General features: G+C 42.1%; 3 protein-coding genes across 6 annotated transcripts; all 3 read right to left on the bottom strand.

Annotated features, from left to right (window-relative positions):
- Nucleotides 1–275: 275 nt before the first annotated feature.
- On the bottom strand, nt 276–6,038 carry LOC140365275 (zinc finger and BTB domain-containing protein 40-like). Its single transcript, XM_072451605.1, has 8 exons — nt 5,682–6,038; nt 4,932–5,138; nt 4,039–4,203; nt 3,747–3,961; nt 1,999–2,155; nt 1,385–1,569; nt 1,316–1,348; nt 276–880 (listed from the first exon to the last, which is right to left on the bottom strand). The coding sequence occupies exons 1-8, from the start codon at nt 5,986–5,988 to the stop codon at nt 593–595; spliced, it is 1,557 nt and encodes a 518-aa protein (XP_072307706.1). The 5' UTR covers nt 5,989–6,038; the 3' UTR covers nt 276–592.
- Nucleotides 6,039–6,281: 243 nt separating this feature from the next.
- On the bottom strand, nt 6,282–9,350 carry LOC140366279 (zinc finger and BTB domain-containing protein 40-like). Its single transcript, XM_072452944.1, has 5 exons — nt 9,233–9,350; nt 8,616–8,774; nt 8,141–8,544; nt 7,553–7,722; nt 6,282–6,497 (listed from the first exon to the last, which is right to left on the bottom strand). Exons 2-5 carry the CDS (start codon nt 8,765–8,767, stop codon nt 6,282–6,284), a joined length of 942 nt encoding a protein of 313 aa, XP_072309045.1. The 5' UTR covers nt 8,768–8,774; nt 9,233–9,350.
- A 1,128-nt stretch (nt 9,351–10,478) lies between these two features.
- usp48 (ubiquitin specific peptidase 48) lies at nt 10,479–20,625 on the bottom strand. Of its 4 annotated transcripts, none has more exons than XM_072451612.1 (28): nt 20,463–20,625; nt 19,964–20,101; nt 19,598–19,718; nt 19,335–19,476; nt 19,084–19,211; nt 18,756–18,880; nt 18,540–18,648; nt 18,327–18,460; nt 18,164–18,249; nt 17,909–18,088; nt 17,217–17,354; nt 17,003–17,152; nt 16,684–16,884; nt 16,432–16,543; nt 15,850–15,989; nt 15,713–15,787; nt 15,514–15,638; nt 15,310–15,432; nt 15,136–15,197; nt 14,947–15,057; nt 14,738–14,868; nt 14,560–14,663; nt 13,784–13,882; nt 12,747–12,929; nt 12,548–12,673; nt 12,424–12,472; nt 10,788–10,814; nt 10,479–10,661 (listed from the first exon to the last, which is right to left on the bottom strand). In XM_072451612.1, the coding sequence occupies exons 2-28, from the start codon at nt 20,095–20,097 to the stop codon at nt 10,639–10,641; spliced, it is 3,138 nt and encodes a 1,045-aa protein (XP_072307713.1). In that variant the 5' UTR covers nt 20,098–20,101; nt 20,463–20,625; the 3' UTR covers nt 10,479–10,638. The 4 variants fall into 4 exon arrangements, with proteins under 4 accessions (XP_072307713.1, XP_072307710.1, XP_072307712.1 ...); XM_072451609.1 differs by having other exon boundaries at nt 20,485–20,622; XM_072451611.1 differs by having other exon boundaries at nt 17,217–17,351; nt 20,485–20,622.
- Between the last annotated feature and the right edge of the window lie 28 nt (nt 20,626–20,653).

Genomic DNA, 20,653 nt, shown 5'->3' with positions numbered 1-20,653 from the left:
AACATTTTTATTGCAACTGATCAGCATTATCACAAGTTGGTCTAATTTGACATGAACTGACACATTTGTTGTGCCAGAATCTGATCTTAATTGGGTCTTACTGGAGTTACTTTTCAAAATAAGTTTGGAGTTTTCCCACTTAAACCTTGTGCAACCCTCAAAGATTGTGCGTGGGTTGAATACACTTTTTTCTTTAACATAAAACAACTAAAAAACATAAAACAAACAAATTAAAAAAAAACTATCCATCCATCCATCCATCTTCTCCCGCTTTATCCGGGGCCGGGTCGCGGGGGCAGCAGTCTGAGCAGGGACTCCCGGACTCCCAGACTTCCTTCTCCCCAGACACTTCCTCCAACTCCTCCGGGGGGATCCCGAGGCGTTCCCAGGCGAGCCGAGAGACATAGTCTCTCTAGCGTGTCCTGGGTCTTCCCCGGGGCCTCTTCCCGGTGGGACATGCCTGAAACAGGCGCCCAGGAGGCATCCGGAACAGATGCCCGAGCCACCTCAGCTGGCTCCTCTCTTCTCTAAAAATAACTAATTAAACACATGTTGTGGAGAGGTAGAGGGGATGTGTACAGTAAGTGTCCCATCAGGTTTGGGTGCTGCCGCCCGGTCCGCCCTCCTCACAGATGAAGGTGACTGTGTTGCTGAGCAGGTCAAACATGCTCATCTCCACCACCTGAGCGCTCTGCTGACCATCGGCCAGAGCCACCAACACCTGCTGGCCTTGACTCAACACAAGGCCTGCTGCACTGGGCCCCTCTGCTTCCCTCACCCGCTCCAGCTCGGCTTCGGCTTCCCTCACCCGCTCGGCTTCTGCTTCCCTCACCCGCTCGGCTTCACCCCCAGTCTCTGCGTTTGCTTCAGCTGGGGCCTCCTGTACGGACACCACACATAGTCATGGAACACATTGTAACAGTGTAATAAACGCCTTACACTTTCGCTAAAGACGGTAATTTCATGATGGAGTACAAAAGTGCACTTACCGTATTTTCCGGACTATAAGTTGCAACTTTTTTCATAGTTTTGGCCGGGGTGCGACTTAAACTAATATTTATACTTATATACTTATACTTCGGAGCGACTTATATGTGATATCATTTGTTATTTTCACACTTGCAAATGCATTTCATACTCCAGTGCGACTTATATGTTTTTTTCTTCTCTGTTATGCATTTTTTGGCTGGTGAGACTTATAGTCCGGAAAATATGGTAATATCACAATACATTTCTTGCTCTATGATTGAGTAAACACAGTTAAAAAAAAAAAAAAAGTCCAGATGTATCGGATGTGCTGAAGATGTGACTGTACCATGGTGGGCGCCTCCTGCTCCTGTTGCTCCTGTTGCTCCCGTTGCTCCCGTTGCTCCCGTTGCTCCTGAGTCTCCACGTGCACGGTGAGCATGTGGTCCTGCAGCTCCCGGGCGGTGCCGTACACCTCCAGACACTGCAGACACATGGTGGCGCTCTGCTCGGCGTGGTGACTCCCGATGTGCTCCTGAATCCAGTCCTTTCCAGCGAACGCAGCCGGGCAGAAGGGACACCTGAGGGCGGAGCCTGACGGTCCTGCAACAGAGGGTGGCGACGTTCAGCGATGCGACCGCTTACTGTTTCGCTACAATTTATAATTATTTTAGTGATGACTGTATTTGCTACTTGAGTGAAAAACGTGATTCAGATCAAGCTAAAAGAGGAAGTGCCGATTCTTTGTCGCTTAGAGCGCCCTCTTGTGGTTGCCAGTGTGAAAATATCGAATAATATCACATATAAGTCGCTCTGGAGTATAAGTCGCACCCCGGACAAAACTATGAAAAAAGGTGCGATTTATAATTCGAAAAATACGCTAATCAAGTATGTTTCAGCCATTGTACATTTATAGATTGCTTAAGATAGCGCCTCGATACAACAGGGAAAACTGATTTACGACCATAGAATTCTGCTGGTTTATATTTTTTGCTCGGTTTTCTCATGTAGCCGGCCGGACGGATGACGTACCTTGGTGCTCGACGGCTTGGTGTTGAGCCAGGCTTTCGTTGTTGGGGAAGAACTTGAAGCAGACGTCGCACTGCAGCAGGGTTTTGAGCTGCCGGGTGTGGTTGCTGAAGACCTCCGGGTGCGTGGTGCGGTTGTGGTACCAAAGGCCCGAGAGTTGCTGGCAACGACACGAGCGCAACATTCACAACGTTTGGCACAGAGTTTGAAACTACCGATTGTAGAATAAAACCGGCAAACTTATCAAAACCCAGGATTTTATTTTTAGTTTAGCTCCCAATTATGGATGCTGCAACTATCATTTTATGGTATAGTATAATCTCCTCATTTCTGGCTGAAAACATATAACTTCAAAGACATTTACTTTAGATACATTTGCAAAAAATATGTGACCAGGGACAAATTAAATAAATTAAATAAATTAAATAAATTAAATAAATTAAATAAATTAAATAAATTAAATAAATTAAATAAATTAAATAAATTAAATAAATTAAATAAATAATTATATTCTTTAAACAACTTAAATAGATAACAAATTAAAAATAAATAGCCTAGGATCACAACATTCATGAATTCCTATTAAACTGAGCTGGAGCAGGTCAGAATTTCACGGTGTAATTCTCTATTAAACCATCAGATTGCAGATTTGTCGACCCGGTTTATGGTTCATGTCCCTGTAATTACTCTGCAGAAGATCTGAGGTCGAGATCTTGTCCACACATTTGCCACATTAATAAACAATCGTGCCTGTTTTTCTTTTGTAGCTATAGTTATTACCGGTATATCACCTTAAATCATTGGGTTTAGTCATCACAGAGACATTTTAATAAACCAGGTCAACTCATTTGCCTTTTGACAGAGTTGATAGTTGTTCTAGTTGTCGCAGCACCAACCAATTACCGTATTTTCCGGACTACAAGTCACACTTTTTTCATAGTTTGGCAGGAATTATACTCCAGAGCGACTTGTGTGTGATATTATTCGTTATTTTCACACTGGCAACCACAAGAGGGCGCTCTAGGCTCTAAGCAACACAGAAGAAGAATCTGCACTTCCTCTACCTCCAGAGTTTGTGGAGTTGTTTAGAAGTGACACAGAGGAAGAAGAATTCAATGGATTTAGTGATTTGGGGTAAAACTGATGCTTTGGTAAACTTGTTAGCATGTTCTTTATGCTATAGTTATCTGAATAACTGTTCATATGTTACGTTAACATACCAGACACTTACCACAGTTCTGTCTGTGCGTCATGTAGCTGAAGGTGTTAGCGTTAGCATACGTACACCTTTTCACCATGTTCTCTCATCTGTTATTATTTTAAACTGCATTTCAAAATGTAGTTGTTTCGATGACTTGTTTAGCTTGCATAGTCATTTCAAACCGCATGAATCTGTGGTGCTTGTGGTAAATGTCTGTTCTTGGTCCTGGATTTGATCAAATACATAATGCGATTTATACTCCAGTGCAACTTATATATTTTTTTCTTCTCTATTATGAATTTTTTGGCTGGTGCGACTTATACTCATGTGTGACTTATAGTCCGGAAAATACGGTAATCAGGGAGCCATGTAATTATTTTGCTACCTTTTTTTCTTACTATTATTTCATTCGTTAGTGTGAACCTCGGGCAATTACAAGTTATTTTGTTTCAACTCTGCCTCGTTTGGTCACAGAACCCCCAGAACCCCTCAAAACGTTTTTTTAAACAAAATAAGATAGACAGAATAATGCAGAAGGAGGAGCTTGTACCTGGTAAGACTTGTTGCACAGGTCGCAGCTGAACAATTTGCTCCCGACGTGGGTAATTTTGTGCTTGTTCAAAAGCGACAGAGTGGGACACACTTTCTGGCACTCGGGACACTGGTGAAACTCGCTGGGGTGGACCTCTCGGACGTGCCACTGGTGCTCGCTCACGGAGGAGAAGCTCAGGCAGCACTTCTGACAGTCGTGCAGTTCACCCGAATCTGAAACGAGACGTCGGGCCAGTTTTAGAGCGACCGATCCCGCGCCGGTGATCTGCTTGCTGGCGGTGCGTCCTTACTGTGCGCCGTCTGCAGATGGTCGGTTAGTCCCTTGGCCTGGCAGAAGCCCTTGCCACATTCCCGACACACGTACGGCCGGTCGCCAGTGTGAGTCCGCACGTGCCGCGTGAGCTCGATGGACTGAGCGAATTCAGCTTTACAGTACTGACAAACGTACATCTTCCCTAAAAGAAACACACACACGCAAAAAAGGTCAACTATGGCTTTTTATTTCATTAAAGAAATTCGTGGTTGTTCTTAAAATTATATGAATCTTGCACCCCTGAGTCACCTCCAAATCTAACTCCATGCTTTCATTCATGCTCTTCATATACAACCTTATAATCAAAATAAAAGAATGAGTCAAATATTGAAATGTGTGTCAACCGAGAAATCATCATATCAACCAATAATCTGAACAAATAAATGTCAACTCTTTTAAAATGAGAAAAGTGTTCAGACTTTCTCTATCGACTTGTGATTAGAGGTCTGAGTTATGTGCGATAGTACAAAATGTACAAGAAATGTCATGTGTGAAATTATTGGCAGTTTACAGTTTTCAGCAAAATTACAATTTAATCAAAATGTAATCATTGTTTGATCAAGACGTTTTGGGCTCAGGCTACTTTTTGATTCGTTCTTAATAAATAAATAAAAATAAATCAATCAATCAATAAAATCAATAACTACAATAACTACAATAACTACAATAACTACAATAAAATAAATAAAATAAATAAAATAAATAAAATAAATAAAATAAATAAAAATATTTAGTTTTCATGATTGCTATGCCTTGTTTAGCTGTATTACAGTATACATTTCCCGCAACACCCCAGATAAACTGTTATATCTTGTCGTATAGTAAAATCTTCTGTAATTCCACACAATACTTTCACGAGTGTGCGGTTACCCTGTGCGTGTTTTCTCTTGATGTGGTAGGCCAGGCCCGCTGCCACGGTGAAGCTCATGTCGCACTCCTTACAGCCGTAGGGCTTTTCTCCGGTGTGAAGCCGCACGTGGTTCTTCAGAGACGAGTTGGCCGCAAACTTTGCACCACATTCTTTGCAGGAAAACGGCTTTTCTTCAAAATGCTCACTCCGCATGTGGTATATCATTCCTGGGATGAAGAGAGAACTTTGTGATTTGTAATTAGCACTTTCTGTTGCTCCTGTATTTGAATGCCATATTTAAGTAAACAGAAGAAAAATAATCATCAAGATTAAATGCAGTGCCTTCCACCATTAATGTAACAAAAAAGCGACTGAAGAAATAAAAAACATGGCTTTAAACACATCTATTTCCAAATATGTCGATGTGTCTAATTTGTGAGTGGGCGACTGGTGCAAAATGTGATTAAAATTTGTGTTTTGAAGTACTTTTCGTGGTGTGGACACAGGGATGGGCGATACATTTTTTATTTTCACAGACACAGGTATTGGCGTGTATCGGATAAAACTATTTGGAGGTGTCCCAGTCTATTTATGCCCATGTGTCATTCCCAGTTTGTCCTCAGTGCGTCAGATTTGTTTGTTTTTTAAGAGACTCGAGAGTGAAAATGGAAATAGAAGTTCAATAATTCTGAAAATATGTGGAAAAAAACAAAACATATCGGGCACAGACACAGACACAGAGTCATAGCTGACTGGCGATGAGGAAGTACCTGAAGGGTGGGCAAACGTGCGCCCGCAAAGCTCACATTCCACTTTCTTCTTGACGGGGAACTTGTGGACATGTATCTGGTGGTGCATCAGGGCCTGGTTGGAGGGCAGCTTCTCGGGGCACTGTGGGCACTGGTGCTGAGGCTTGCCGGGCTTGGCGCAGCGCTTCATGTGGGCCTTCAGTCTGCACTTGTAGTCAAACGTCCTTTTGCACGAGCAGCAGGTGAATTTTTTAGAGGTGGAAGAGGTTGTGGAGGACGGGGATGAAGGCGCCTCTTTGGGTCCATAGTCGTCGCTATCTTCGGTCATGCTGTCCTCCTTTGTGTCCCCGGCTTCACTGCTTCTTTGGGTGGAATCTGCTTTTTTAATAAGAGGAAAATATCGATAATGGTCTGAGCTATTTCGGGTCAAGGGTTCTCTGCATTTTATATATAACTTAAGGCCAATAATACACAAAACCAAGACCACTATATTCTATTTTTACATATTGGCAAAAGCCCCATGACCTTGGTTTGGATCACACATCTTCTCAAGCATCAGTCTTATTGATATAGATCAGCTGGACGTACACATATAATCAGACTAGTGCCCTTGCAAACAAACTATTTCTTGCCTCTGTGTTGATTTGGTCTGGCCGTGTCCTGGTCCAGTTCCTCGAGGAGGCTCTGCAGGTGAGTGGATGGTGAAGGAGTGTTTTGGTGGACAGTCCAGAGCAGATTGATGAATGCCGCCTCGCTCAGCACACCTTTCCTCACGTGTGACAGCAGCACGTCCACGACTTTGTCAGGCTCGGCCGTTTCACAGCACGTGATCACAACCTAGCAGTGAATATTGGAATGCCAGGTCAGGGTGTTTAAGAACAACAGGAATAAATGAAAACAGAATTGCTAGTAGTACAACGCCGGTTAGAGGGTGGTGGGCAGGTTAAAAATGTTACTTAAAATCCATTGCACCTCGTCTTTTAATGTAACCTGTGCCAATAACGAGAACGTTTTTTCTGTATTGAAGTTTACTACTTGATATGAACAATTTTGGAAATATATATCCAATTGTGATTTTTCTGACAAGCATTCTATTGCAATAAATAATGCGGTAAGTTATGTTTTAAAAGCTGCATTGTGCACCTTTACAGGTGGGGGCCCGCCTCCATATAGATGCACAGTATGGCATTAAAATTATATAAAATTGCATTTAGTCAATTACAGATGTTTTACATTAAAAACTGTACCCTGTAAAACATGCCAGGTGCCTCCTGCTTATCTCCATGTAGATATACTGTGAAACCCTCCAACTGAAAAGTTACATAGTGCTCCTTTAATAATAGCAGTCTGTTCAAAATGCACATTTTATATCAAGGGACAATAACATGTGAGAATATGTGTTTGTAGAGGTCTAAACTCACACTTTTCACACACAATATGACATGATTATTAGTTGTTCGGAGAGAAAAATATACAATAATACTATTATAATACAATCAAATAACAGCAGTAAGTCCATCTGTGATTTGAGCCGCAGTCCACCTCCCTGTATCTAAGTATGCTGGTACAAGTACACAATATTAGTATCAATATTAAGTACAGTGATCCACAATCTCCAGCAGGGGGACCTAAAGCCCGGAAATAGAGGCTCCAGCCCTCATGATGCCCCTCTGGACAGTGGCCGAGAAGAACATCCTTTACCCTGAAGCCACATTAATAGCTTTTATAGCTCAATGTGTTTGACTATGTTTAAGCATTTCTGTGTCATAGGGTGTGAGTTTAAGCTTTCGTTTAATCTTGAACAGAATTGTTTATGCACTTGTCTGTTTTTGTAATGTCTGTTGACAAACAAATACATTTCCCTTAGGACATAATTGTGAACATAGCTTTACCTGTCGCCCCTTCTGGTCCAGGCCAATCTCTGCTGCCTGACTGAGCAGCTCTCTGATGGTGGGCACCTCGTTTAGTAGCTCGCTGATGACAGGGAAGTGTTCCAGAAGGACTGTGTCTTTATGTGATGCTGCCTCATCCTCTGTGGACATTCTCAATGTTTCTTCAAGCCCTGCTCCCAAAAAGTATATTCAATATCAAAGATAAATTATGAATTCACACATTCATATATAAATACCTATATGAACATAACTTTCGGCTCACTTTTATTTAATGTCTGTCTTATTCATATGGCATTGAATTTTTATTTTATTTTACTATGGCTTTGCACCCAAGCATTACGTGCCCAAGACAAATTTCACTTTAAGGGACAATAAAGTTTTAACTTAATATGACCTTTTTTCACTATAGATGTTTGAAGGTTGAAAAGAGCTGGCCAATTAAAATATATATGTGAGTAACATATTATAGCTTATCATTAAGAAAGTGCAGTGGGCAGCAGGTAAAGGAGACCATCTGACCATTGCAGAATTTGGAGACCACATGTCCCACTTACAAAGGCCAAAGTTCAGCAGTAATAAAGAACTGACCTGAGACCACTCTTTGGTCTGGGCCCTTCTGGTCTTCTGTATTCCTGTTTATGGATGGCAGCATCTCACTGGGGGCCCTTGACTCATTCTTTGGGGATGGCAAATCTTCTTTTGGTGCAGTGGAAATTTCACCACAGTCCATTTTCATCATGTCCTGTGATAAACTTTGAGCTGTAGCTTCTAAGGGTGAGGGTTGTGGGTTCACAATGGTACTGAGTACTTTTTTAAAGCCAATAGCCACATCAAACATTTGTAGGTTGTCTGCAGCTGCAATAATGCGGCTCACGTTGTGTTTGCCGAGGGGCAGCTTGCCTGTGTAGACCATGTCCAGCAAACAGCTGAACTCTTGAGAGGAGACAACAGCGATGTCAATGGAGATTGTGTCCGTGGTGGCCAGTAGAGACCTGTCAATGGTGACAATAACTTATTAATAACTTTGCCATTATTATATTTTTGTGATCACAGAGTATAATACCTGAAAAGCATACTCGAAGCAGCAAGCACCAACTTATGAGCACGATGTGAACTGTCCCCCACAAGCACAGTGCAGTCACAGAAGTGGTCTCCATTCCTCAGGGCCCAGAGCTGCTGCATCAGCTGACTGCTGTAGCTAGGCAACTCCAGCATGCTGGCTCTGGAAAACACAAATACTATAGTAAGTCATTATTTCTGTCTCCAGGCCACTTTGTCAGTGCGCATCATTCTATTAAACCACATTTTTGTTGACATAGAAACATAAACAAATGATGATGATGATGATGATGATGATATATGTGTGATAAATATTATAAACTGTGGTTATAGAAAACAGATGTTTTTATTCAGCAGAACCGATTCTGATAAGATAATAACTAAGCTCGCTAGTAACACCTCTATGGCCTGCACATTATTATGAGCACTGTCTGAATTAAGATCTTGTAGGTCAGTTTTGAAAAAATAAATAAATGATTGGGTCAAAGTAGATGCTAAAACGTGTAAGCTAGCTAGCTACTGTAAGGTCGTGAATGCCTTTATAATCGAGACTTGCAATTGCCACGAATCTATCTAATAATGTTCGCTTCTATGGTTCTATTTCAAACTCTGGAGGATTACCTGGAATGATTCAAACGAATCGCCTCTTTATTTAAACTTCTGAGACAATTTTGCTGCGTGCAATAAAGCTCGGCTGATTTGAAAATGGCGTAAACGGAAGAGATCCTGTCGCGGAGGAGATCCTTAACTCTTAAGTCTAATCTCTTCTCTCTAAACCAGCTACAAACGTGTTATTTTAACTGGATTGACCAACAGTGCTATAAACTTACGTGTTCTTTCAGAAAAGCACAAGCGCCAACACATAAATCAGACATAATTGATGAAGAAGTGTTAAGTGATCCATTTCACGCATCTCCCTCCGAAAGAATCTCTGTTGCTCTGTCCAAAAAAAAACGAAAAAGAATCTGCGGGATCTATACATGGATTTTATAGAAATAGAAAATAGAATTTAAATCCACGGAGTAATATTTTAACAGTAAATAGGTGTATATTATCCAAACCGGGACATTACATCATTGCTATGGTTACTGACATCCAGTTCCACCGCAGTAATAGCTGGATTATCTCTGAAATACTTGGATAATTTAACTTTTATGTGCTTAAACCCAATGCAACCATGCACTACAATACTAATGTGTGAAAAAAATCCCTTTTCATATATTTGTATTGTTTATCTTTCACCCATTCTTTACCCTCTTCTTTTATAGTAATAGGTGTGTATTATAGGTTGTGTCCATTTGGTGTAGGATGATTCATTTTCATAATTCATAAATAAAAAGCCGATACTGAAAAAGCCGTTCCCACCATTATTCCGACCGCAAATATTGCCATTATGTCAATTCCAGTATATTAATTTAATTTGCCACAGCAACAGTCTGGCCTTTATTAAACCTCATTCCTCTCCATCTTCTGAATGTACTCGCTAAAGATTGGAGCCTGTGTCTAGGGTTTATAACAGGGCATTTATAAATCATTCACCAATAATCTAAAACTATGCCACCATTTTTTTATTAATTTGTTTTGTATGTAGGATAATGACTAATTTTGGGTCAAAGGATTGGCTGTGAGCAAACATGTTTAGCTATTCTTTGTGTTTTTTTGTAAGCAAAGTTAATATGGGCAATGTAACGTTCAATAATGAAAGAAATAGGTGATAACGAAAAAGTAAAGACAGCTGAAAACAAAGTATGTTCTACTGTTGTTCAGTTTCTATTGGTCAGGCAAAAAAACACAACAATCCAGGCCTTTAAAGCAATTAACAAAACGTTAAATATAAAAATCAGTTTTTACAAAGACACATTAATAGTTGAGCTGCAACATTCACAGTTTTAATATAATGAAAGCTATTGAAAAGGCATAAAAAAAAAATAAAGAATGAATATTTAATATTTATAAACAGACACTTGGATAATTCAAGCATTATGCTCTGGTGGCCTCAGGTAAGCAAACACAAGTTGCATTGTCTTTTAATGTCCAAGAAGCCCAGTGCCTGCAAAGGTAAACACAACACATTACCATATGATAATGCAGATAAAACACATGTAAATTACGCTTGTACAGACTAAAAAAGTTACTACTATTTAGATGGTTGATATATGTGGCACTACAAGCTTACCTTTGAATCCTTCCTCGGGCATTCTCACTGTAAACACAACATTGAATTAACAACTTGCAACAGATAATTGTCATGTTAATTGAACATATATTTTAGAATATGGAATAAAAGATTCCTGTTCGTCCCTCAGATGAAAGCCAGCAGGCAGAAATGTGTTGGGGCTCAGGGAGGTTCATTGAGACATGCCATAACTAATAAATTCATTTTTAAAAGAATAGTATAAGCCATGGTCGCCTGTATTTTTATACATTGACGGCCCAACAAAGAGCACTTTTTTCTACATTTCATCACTACCTGGAAGTCAATGAAATGTTCCTTTTTTACCAGTGATGGAGGCGCCAACACGTGACGCCTGTGTCGACTTGTGTCACTTTCAGAAAAGTCACGTGACCAACACATCTACTGTGTCGTGTCAGAAGCTCCGCTGAAGCTGCAGTGCGAGGCTCAAGTCGGTCGGTTTGCTTTGTGGTTCACTGGTGATGAATATTTGCCGGTTGCTCTTTGAGAGATACTTCACAAGGATAACCTCTGCAAGCTCTATCATTTTTACATTAATTTCGAGCCTAAAGCATTAGCATTAGAATCGGTAGGCCTACCTTTTTAAACCACCAGATGGCGCAATAGAGTGCACAAACCGTGTCAACACAGTATTGAAATGTGACGAGTCATCTACTCATCTCTACTCGGACTACGCAGACACACCTGCAGACCCACGACAAGACCCACCTCCAGACCAGACCCACCTCCAGACCAGACCCACCTCCAGACCAGACCCACCTCCAGACCAGACCCACCTCCAGACCAGACCCACCTGCAGACCAGACCCACCTGCAGACCAGACCCACCTGCAGACCAGACCCACCTGCAGACCAGACCCACCTCCAGACCAGACCCACCTCCAGACCAGACCCACCTGCAGACCAGACCCACCTGCAGACCAGACCCACCTCCAGACCAGACCCACCTCCAGACCAGACCCACCTCCAGACCAGACCCACCTCCAGACCAGACCCACCTGCAGACCAGACCCACCTCCAGACCAGACCCACCTCCAGACCAGACCCACCTGCAGACCAGACCCACCTGCAGACCAGACCCACCTGCAGACCAGACCCACCTCCAGACCAGACCCACCTCCAGACCAGACCCACCTCCAGACCAGACCCACCTGCAGACCAGACCCACCTCCAGACCAGACCCACCTCCAGACCAGACCCACCCGCAGTCCCACCTCCAGATCTTGAGCTGTCCTTGGTCAGGACTACCGTCGCTGGAGAATTGTGTATAGGTTAATGTTTTGGGCACTACAGCTAAACTTTAAGATTCAGGCTTATTCTGTAGCTTTGCTTCTTCATCTTTGAATTAAAACCTTTCTGCGCAAAAAGGAATGTTTCAAATGAAAATACATTGTAATTGGAAAAAAGTACTTTCTTACTATACTCTGACAATGCTGTGTGGGACCTCCCCTGCAATAGGTTTGAAGTCGGCAAGTCTTTAGTATCTTTTATAAATTAATTAAAAAATTAAAAAAAAAAATTAATCCAACTGCGGAATTGTTGTTTCTATTGATTGCTACAGTATTTGCATTCAAAAACACACACATAAATAAATAAGTAAATAAGAGATGTTATTTTACCCTGAAAGACATCATCCATCACAGAATAGTCAGCGATTGGTTCATCAGCCTGAAACGTAAACATTAATAATGCCGTGGGCCACTTTTTGTTAAGAATTTTGTGGCCTGTAAAAATGAGACGTACCTTTAGGCAGATGACACTTTCAGGGATAACGCCCAAACTGCCCAATGTGGCCACGTCATCGGTCAGACTTTTCCCATTGATGGAGAGATTCTGGTCGAACGGAGCCACGGAGAAGGCGTGCATAATCTACCACGATTCAAAAGGGAAGCGTTAAATTAACTCTGGACTAAATGTGCACAATTCGTTTTTCAAAAATCACCTGGATTTTCAGTTCTTTGAGTGTTTGGTTTGCAGAAACAATGAGTGCCTTCTCCCCTCTGAGTTTTCGGTGACGTGTGCTTCTTCTAATACCGCCCGCTTTAGTCGCATTGATTACTGGAGCTGGCGCTGAGCTGGTGGAGACAGTTTCATCCAACTTTATTCGCTTGCTGCCATTCTGTAACTGAAGGCAAAAACATATTAAGTCACAAGTTGAGGAACCGTCGCACCTTTTTTCATAGTTTTGGCCGGCGACTTATACTCCAGAGCGACTTATGTGTGATATTATTTGTTATTTTCACACTGGCAACCAAATTTCAAATGTTAATTATTTTCACACTGACAACTACAAGAGGGCGCTCTAGGCTCTGAGTGACACAGAAGAAGAATCTGCACTTCCTCTACCTCAGGAGTTTGTTGAGTTGTTGTGGAGAATTCAATGGATTTAGTGATTTGGGGTAAAACTGATGCTTTGGTAAACTTGTTAGCATGTTCTTTATGCTATAGTTATCTGAATAACTGTTAATATGTTACGTTAACATACCAGACACTTACCACAGTTCTGTCTGTGCGTCATGTAGCTGAAGGTGTTAGCGTTAGCATACGTACACCTATTCACCATGTTCTCTAATCTGTTATTATTTTAAACTGCATTTCAGGATGAAATGCCTGTTCTTGGGTGGCAGCAGCTCAGTGGTAGAGTGGTAGAGGTTTGACACCTGCTCAGGTAAAGTGGTCAGATCCACTGGCCCGCAGGATGGCTGTGCGATTGCAGCTGCCTCATGTGAATACTGCCTTTGTGCCCTTGAGCAAGGCACTTAACCTGAATTGCCCCTGGTATCTGCAAATACCAGTGTGTGAATGTGTGAGTGAATGGGTGACTGGTTCCTTGTAAAGCGCTTTGAGTACCTTGACGGTAGAGCATTTATTTCTTGGGCTTGGATTTTTTCAAATAAATTTCCCCCAAAAATGAGACTTATACTCCAGTTAGTCTTATAGTCCAGAAAATCCGATAATTAATTCCCGAGAACGTTTTACCTGGTTGAAATGTGTATCAACGTCTTCATCTGTTTTTGGCGTCTCCTCCTTGTCTTCCTCTGGATCGGAGCTGCTGGCGTTGGGTTCCTGGGCAGCGTCCTTCGCGTTTATACAAAAAACACAAACCAAATATTCAGTCAAACACCTCGTTGATGAAAAACAAACACCATCCTGAACGTGTGCGTAGAACAAAACCGAAACGGGCGGTCTGCAAAACCGTGAGCAGAACAGAACGATCAAAGAATACAAACATTATAATAGAGATTCTGCAAGAAATGGGTTGTATCAAAACCCTGACTTGATCATTTACCATCTGATTTAAAGGTTGAATGGACGATTTTTTTGACCCAAATCTGAGTCTTATTTCCTTGTGGCGTGGACTGCCGATTAGTCCTGCCACGAATCAATCATAAAACGCACCTACCGCTCACCTGCAGCCGCGTGCGGTTCGTCCCCACATTTCCGCATGTCTAAGCGCATTGATCTATCATAATATAGTTCCCTCAGTGTACGGGACAAAATTAAGACGGTGAACGACAGTTCGAGCTGACTCAGAAGAAGATGGAAATCTACGGGAGACGAGAGATGCGATGCGATCAGTCGCGCTAATAAACAAACGGACGTGTGTGTTGTATCAGTCCGCACGGGGGAGTGCACATGTGCACTTCCGGCTGAGTTCTCAAATCGACAAAAAATTGTCCATTGCGCCTTTAAAGCAGATGCCACACAGTACACACGCGGCATCGTTTACCACATTCACAGTTTGTCCTTCCCACCTTATCATCCACGACTTTGCGGATATAGATGGTCGCTTGGGTGTACTCTCTGAGGTCCCTCTGCTGTTGGAAGATAAATCCCTCACGACATTCCCAACAGAGATCTGTGTAAAAATCAATCGCGGTCAAAAACCTAAACCATTCAAAAAGTATAATAATGTTTGTCATTCCGTCTCACCGGGTTCGGTCGTGTACTGAGGTGAAGTCCCGGCGGACGTGGATTCTTGGCGTAGGCGAATGGAGATGGCTCGGTCCACAATAAAGAGTCTGCTTATCACATCCCATTCACCGGGCCAGAGCAAAGCTATACTGAACGGCAAAAGTACAAGGTCATTTTTTCCCCACTTTTGCCTGATACCAATTCAATGTGCCGTATATAACACTTACTGCTGCGTGTCTCCATTTAACAGAGATTCGTAAGTGAACATGAAGCCTCCGTGGGGACAAAGAAGAAGACTGTTGCCCACGTTGGAGACTGGAGAGGTTTTGGTCGGTCTCCTAAAACACAAATTTGAGTTTTAAAAGTTATCACGGCGGTTAACGGTCAAAACGCTATAGTGCGCTATCCCGACGTACCGGATGAACTTTTTCCACTCGTCCACAAAAAACACCGGGACAATATAGAGTACGTCTGTTTCCTGTGGAAAACGGTACATTTATTTAGCATTATCTCCACTGAAACAATACAAACATGCACATATCTGAGTTTTCCTTGGTAAAAATGACTGTGTGGTATGACTCTGAACTTACTTGAGGCCATTTACTGAGCGTCGGCCGGTTCTTGTCCTGGAAAAGATTGGGCAGCTGATTCTTCTGGTCCTGTGCCATCATCTTACTGACCGCTTCGTTGTCCTTTTCCTCTTGCTCCAATGTCTGCACACAAAGGGAAAGCGTTTTGTTCTGTTATGTTTGTGTGCTACAGTATATGCAGTAAGTTACACGGGGCCCAAGTACCAGGCACTGCTGACACGGCTCTTGGATTTGGGGAAATTCTGGTGCATTTTGAAAGTACATCTTCAGTTTTGTCCAAACGTCAGCAGATACCAACTTTCTTTCATTCTCTACTATTCTTAGTCCTCCTGCAGTTAGAGTAAAGGTTATCACAAATGTGTACTAAAAATGTATTTGAATTTTTGAAAGACTAGGAAAATACCATGGCTGCACACTATATCTTCATTGAGAACTTTCATGTCCTCTTCAGTGCCTTCAGAGTTCTCAGAACTTAATTCTAAAATAAACAAGATGTTAAGTTTCTCCATCAAACGTAGACAACCAGAATAACCTTGTTACCTTTGTTGTTGGCACTTGGACCCTGTCCATTGGTCTCTCCATTGCTGTGTTTGGTTTCCTCTTCGTCAGTCTCCAGTTGTTCTAAAGCCAACTGCCTCCAACTCCTTAAAGACGCTTTTCCCACCCAGAAACCATCCTCACTGAAAATACAGTCACATTCTGTTTTAGTTTCATCTGCTCTCATTTCTTAGATGAATAACTGCATACTGACTGTTTGATTACATTATATATGCTATATACTTATGTACAGGGGTTAAACAAGCCAGAACCAGGTGTTAAACCATCAGTCAGGATTATGGTTCAACACCTTAGTCCCTTCTCTTTAGTCTTATTCTGGTCTGGGATAGTCTCATGCATCATTGCTGTAAGTCAAAATTAACAAATGGGACATCACACCTGTTTTTTACTTAATGATTAATTTCCAACAAAATGTCCTTTTCAAACAGGTAAATACCAGCAGTCAGTCATTGGCTGATCTTATAAGGGCATTTTCTTGAACTAAAAGAAGTGTGAGTCAGAAAAATATTCCCACAAAATGCTGTTTAGTGCCGTTTAACTGGCTCACATGGATCATAACATTACCTGGGAGTCCGTTTGACCAAATTTGACACTTCTTTGAAGTCCTCATTGAGCTGATTCTTTAATCGTAGTACTCTACATCGCTGCTCCACACACTCTCTGCAAAGAGACGAACCTACAAAAGGAAAACTAAATTTAAAACAATATTTGTCTTTTCACAGAGCAAGAAAACGGTCAGTTCCTGGCTGCAATACAATAGTAATAACAGAAATGATCTTGTGTAATTGCATTTACCATGCACAATATGTAACGTACATTCTAATCGTGGCCCTCCTCCATAGCGACTGTACAGTTGTTGAGCTGCTTGCGCAGAGATTCTCTTGCAATCACCCACTTTGTCAGGATGAAGTTTTCCATGAGAACACAAAAATGAGGTGTGGTCAATTTCCTTTGTTGCCGTAGAATCATCCAGCCACTTCTTCAGCCACTCCAGGGAAATAAAGTCATATGGATCACCTAAAAGTAGAACGCATAACAACAATGGTACTGCATTTGAATTGAAGATAAATGTACAAATATATTATCAAAGTAAATACGTTTGCAGAGTAGATAATGTGTGTAATGTTTTACCAACCGTCTTTAGCAGGTAATAGTTCATACAGCTCCTTCACCTCCTCATGTTTTGCTTTTCCCTTGTCAACACTTTGCTTTCTCATGTCTGACATCTCAATGCACCACTCTTCAAACTTTTGATTATCTCGATCCACCAAACTCTTGAGAAAATCTGCGAGGACAGATTGTTAAGACAAAAAAATCCTTGTTTGATATTTTATATTTCAGAGACTCACCTGGAACCTCAACATCCATCTTAGCCGTGTCTGAAGGGCCCGGTTCTTGGAGCCGGTATACCAGCATGTAGGCATTTCTGGAGCAGTGGTAGCCCTTGCTACATTTTGGCTTTTTTGTCTGAGATTTTGCTGTTTCTGCTTTGAAATACAAGTAAAAATGGAAAACAGATGACACATTGTAGGCTGATGCCACATGTGACTGAACACTAGCCACATGACCGTAAATCATCAACTCAATGGCTGAGGTTGGCATTCTGAGTACCACCAGAAGCCTCATAAGTTAAAGCAAAACATGGCCTAAAGTAAGACTAAACCATTGATAAGGTTGTTCTAAATAATGACTCCGTTAATGCCAAATATTCACAAATGTGTCTCCGAATAAAACAAATACTGAAACTGCAGCCCGCATGCCAGTTTGAGAAACTCTAAACATTTGTGACGACGCACAGAGCGACAACAGGGCTGTTTCTTATTAAAAGGTGCACTATGTAAAACTATATTCATTCAATTAAAGGTGTTTTTGCAATCTACCCGAGCGGAGACGCCTCTGCACATATCTGACCTGTAACTTGGCCTGCTGGTGTCACCTGCTCCATGGAGATAGACCAGTTTAATGCCGGTGAAGCACTAACATGGAAACGAGCAGAGTTCCATAGTGCACCGTAAATGTTTTTAATTTCATTTTGACTCACCAATGTCCTCCTCGGTACCAAGATGCAACTTTTTGCCTTCCATCTTCTCGATTTCCTCATCGTTGAACTTGTACCAGTCGCCGGTGCAGGGATCTTTCACATGGGCAATGTAATGTCCCGAATATGCACTGACTCCTCGATGGATGAGCACCGCACTGAGCTCGTATACACACCTCAGGTCTGAAAGGGCCAAAGGCAACAAGTCAAACATGTCATCAAAGACAATTCCAAGGCAATAACCTAACCAAGCCTAACCTTCTCTTCCTTCCATGAAAACCCCCATGTCGAGCTGCTCCGGAAAACTGATGTACGTGTTAAGTTTCTTTTTGTGACCAGTTTGCCTAAAGAAACCCATACATAACAGTCAAGACATGTAACCACCACTGTATCTTTAGAGTTCTTTGTATTCGTTTCTAACCTATCAAAGACAAAACGCATCAGTTGCAGGTTGAGGGTGGGCGGGAGGTTGTGGAGTCGAATCTTCCGGCTCGCGCTCTGTTTACTCTGACAGTTCTCACAGAAATAGCGGTTGTCCCCGTCAAGCTTTTCCTCCTGCAAGATTTAAGCGCAAGAGACAAACACTTTAGAGCTCCAAATTTGTCCGTCCCGAATGTATAAGAGATGGACCTACCTTTAGAAACTCTAGGATGCAGTCGGTGAGGTTTTTATGACCCTGGATGTTAAGTTCTAGCTCATAAAACCGCGACGACAAAGCAGACGATCGTGAACATTGGGTGCAACTGGGGGGGAAAACATGTTTACTTTAGTTTTTTGTAGCCTTTAGCGTGGTAAAATTAATATGTGAGGTATGTTATGAGTTATTCTGTGCCAGGAAAAACTTACTTACACTGTAACATAAGAAAACTGTCCACAGAATTGTTGCTGGATGACATCCTGCAAAGTGGGGTTCCTCTGTTTGGACAGTGTCTCCTCAAGTAGCGAGAGGAAGAGCTTGGAAAACTCCTGAGCGTCCTAAAAACAAAAACTTGCATCACTCTATTGTGAGGACACTGCCATTAATATACAACCCGTGAATAAATCAAATAACTTCAAACAGTTCAGAAAAGAGGCAAGAGTAAGAGAATTTAGTAGAAGCATCAAGGGCCCTGTTAAAAAAATCTGCTTTCCTCAACCATCTATGATTACTTCTACATTCAATTTGTATAGTTACTTACCTGTTGCTGCCCAGTGTCCAAACCTAACGCTTTCACAAAGCCTGATGGGTCTATATATTTCCGGTTGCTGTTCTGCAGAAGCGCAAACAGATACTGTAGATGCTCACAAATGGTCTGAGGCTCGTAATCTGAAACACAGACAGATTTAAAGCATTTCCAAAAAAAATGCATAACGTGCCCAAGAGAGAGTCCATAAACACCCTTTTGACTTTTCAAACTACCACGTACTTGACACCCCCCATTTTTCGTACCGGATTCGTCGTCGAGGCTCCGTTCTCTGTAGCTTTGACACTGGTAGAGGCTCCGTCGCATCTCCAAGTTGTGGAACCACACTTGCAGAAATGTATTCACGTAGCACGTCGCTCCTAAATTCGTCAGACCGACAAACGAGTTCTGAAAGAAAAAGGGTAGAACGTTTGCTTGCGATGCCCATTCATCATTTACATTCAGTTATAAACCCGTTACGGGCAGCGTCACGTCTGAGTTGTGCATGATGGGAGTGAATTGAACGCACCTTGACCCTGCGTTCTGTATTTGGATCATCAATATTGTGAAACGTATTCTCATCAATATCTCCAAGCCATGCCTGTTCACCAATACCCACGAGGCAGTTTGGATTTCCTTTGCAGTTTCTCCTGGACATCAAGAAATACATGGACAAAAAGACATGCATAATTGTGTTTTAGGTATGCCTGGTGTTTCTGAACGTTATTAGAACGGTTTCCTCACGTTTTCTGCTCATAACTGCGTTTTGATCATCACAATTTAACAGTCAATACGTCAACAAAGTAAAGTTCAACCATGAGTTTGAGGGTTATGGTTGTAGCAGGTGTTATATTGGAACACAGAGCTTGCATGAAGTCAAAGAAAGAGGCGCTACCTGCAGGTTCCTCTCTTGCAGGAGGGAAGGTTCACGCGGTAAGCCAACTCTACGTGCTCCAGACTTATTTCCTCTGGTCTCACGTTTTCCACCCAGCGCCACGCAGCCTTCTCCAGCTGCAAACGAGGGGCCATGTTCCTGCAGCAAAACCGAACCGAGTTAGCGGCGGATCACATAGTTTCAAAGTAGACCGCAGTCGGCTTGTTTTTAAGAGTTCGTCTTAAGTTCGACGACCCGCGGAGACTACTTCTGAGCCGTGCTAGCTCCGGGTAGCGCTGTTAGATTAATTAGCCGAGCTCCCGCGAGGTACGGGAAAGTACAAAGCACACGTTAGGACAAACAGAAGAGATTATGGAGCTTCGCATTGCACATCAGTGACGGACATCCCACTTCCACAATGCTAATGTTTGCTAAGTAAGCTAAGGAGGCGCTAGCATGATATGACCCGGTAGCTTTCAGATTTAAGGTTAAAAGAACCAGATGACAAATAAGCTCTAACCTGTCAATTGAGCAGCAGTTACATATATGTCGTATGTGGTTTCACATTTTGCTGATGAGTTACGAAAAATAGTTATCAACAGGGCAACCTTCTGCCAGTTAATAAACAGCACTATATCTTCCTGGGCTGAGAGGTCGCGCGGCACGGAACGTACGACGTAGCGACGTCTTTGTTTTGCTTAGCCAATGGCA

Source organism: Eucyclogobius newberryi, unplaced genomic scaffold, assembly GCF_026437365.1.
Source record: "Eucyclogobius newberryi isolate DKJ021-1_F unplaced genomic scaffold, fEucNew1.0.hap1 SCAF_19, whole genome shotgun sequence".
NCBI classification, from domain to species: domain Eukaryota; kingdom Metazoa; phylum Chordata; class Actinopteri; order Gobiiformes; family Gobiidae; genus Eucyclogobius; species Eucyclogobius newberryi.
The sequence above is the reverse complement of the archived record's forward strand: the minus strand, read 5'-3'. Positions and strand labels throughout refer to the sequence as shown.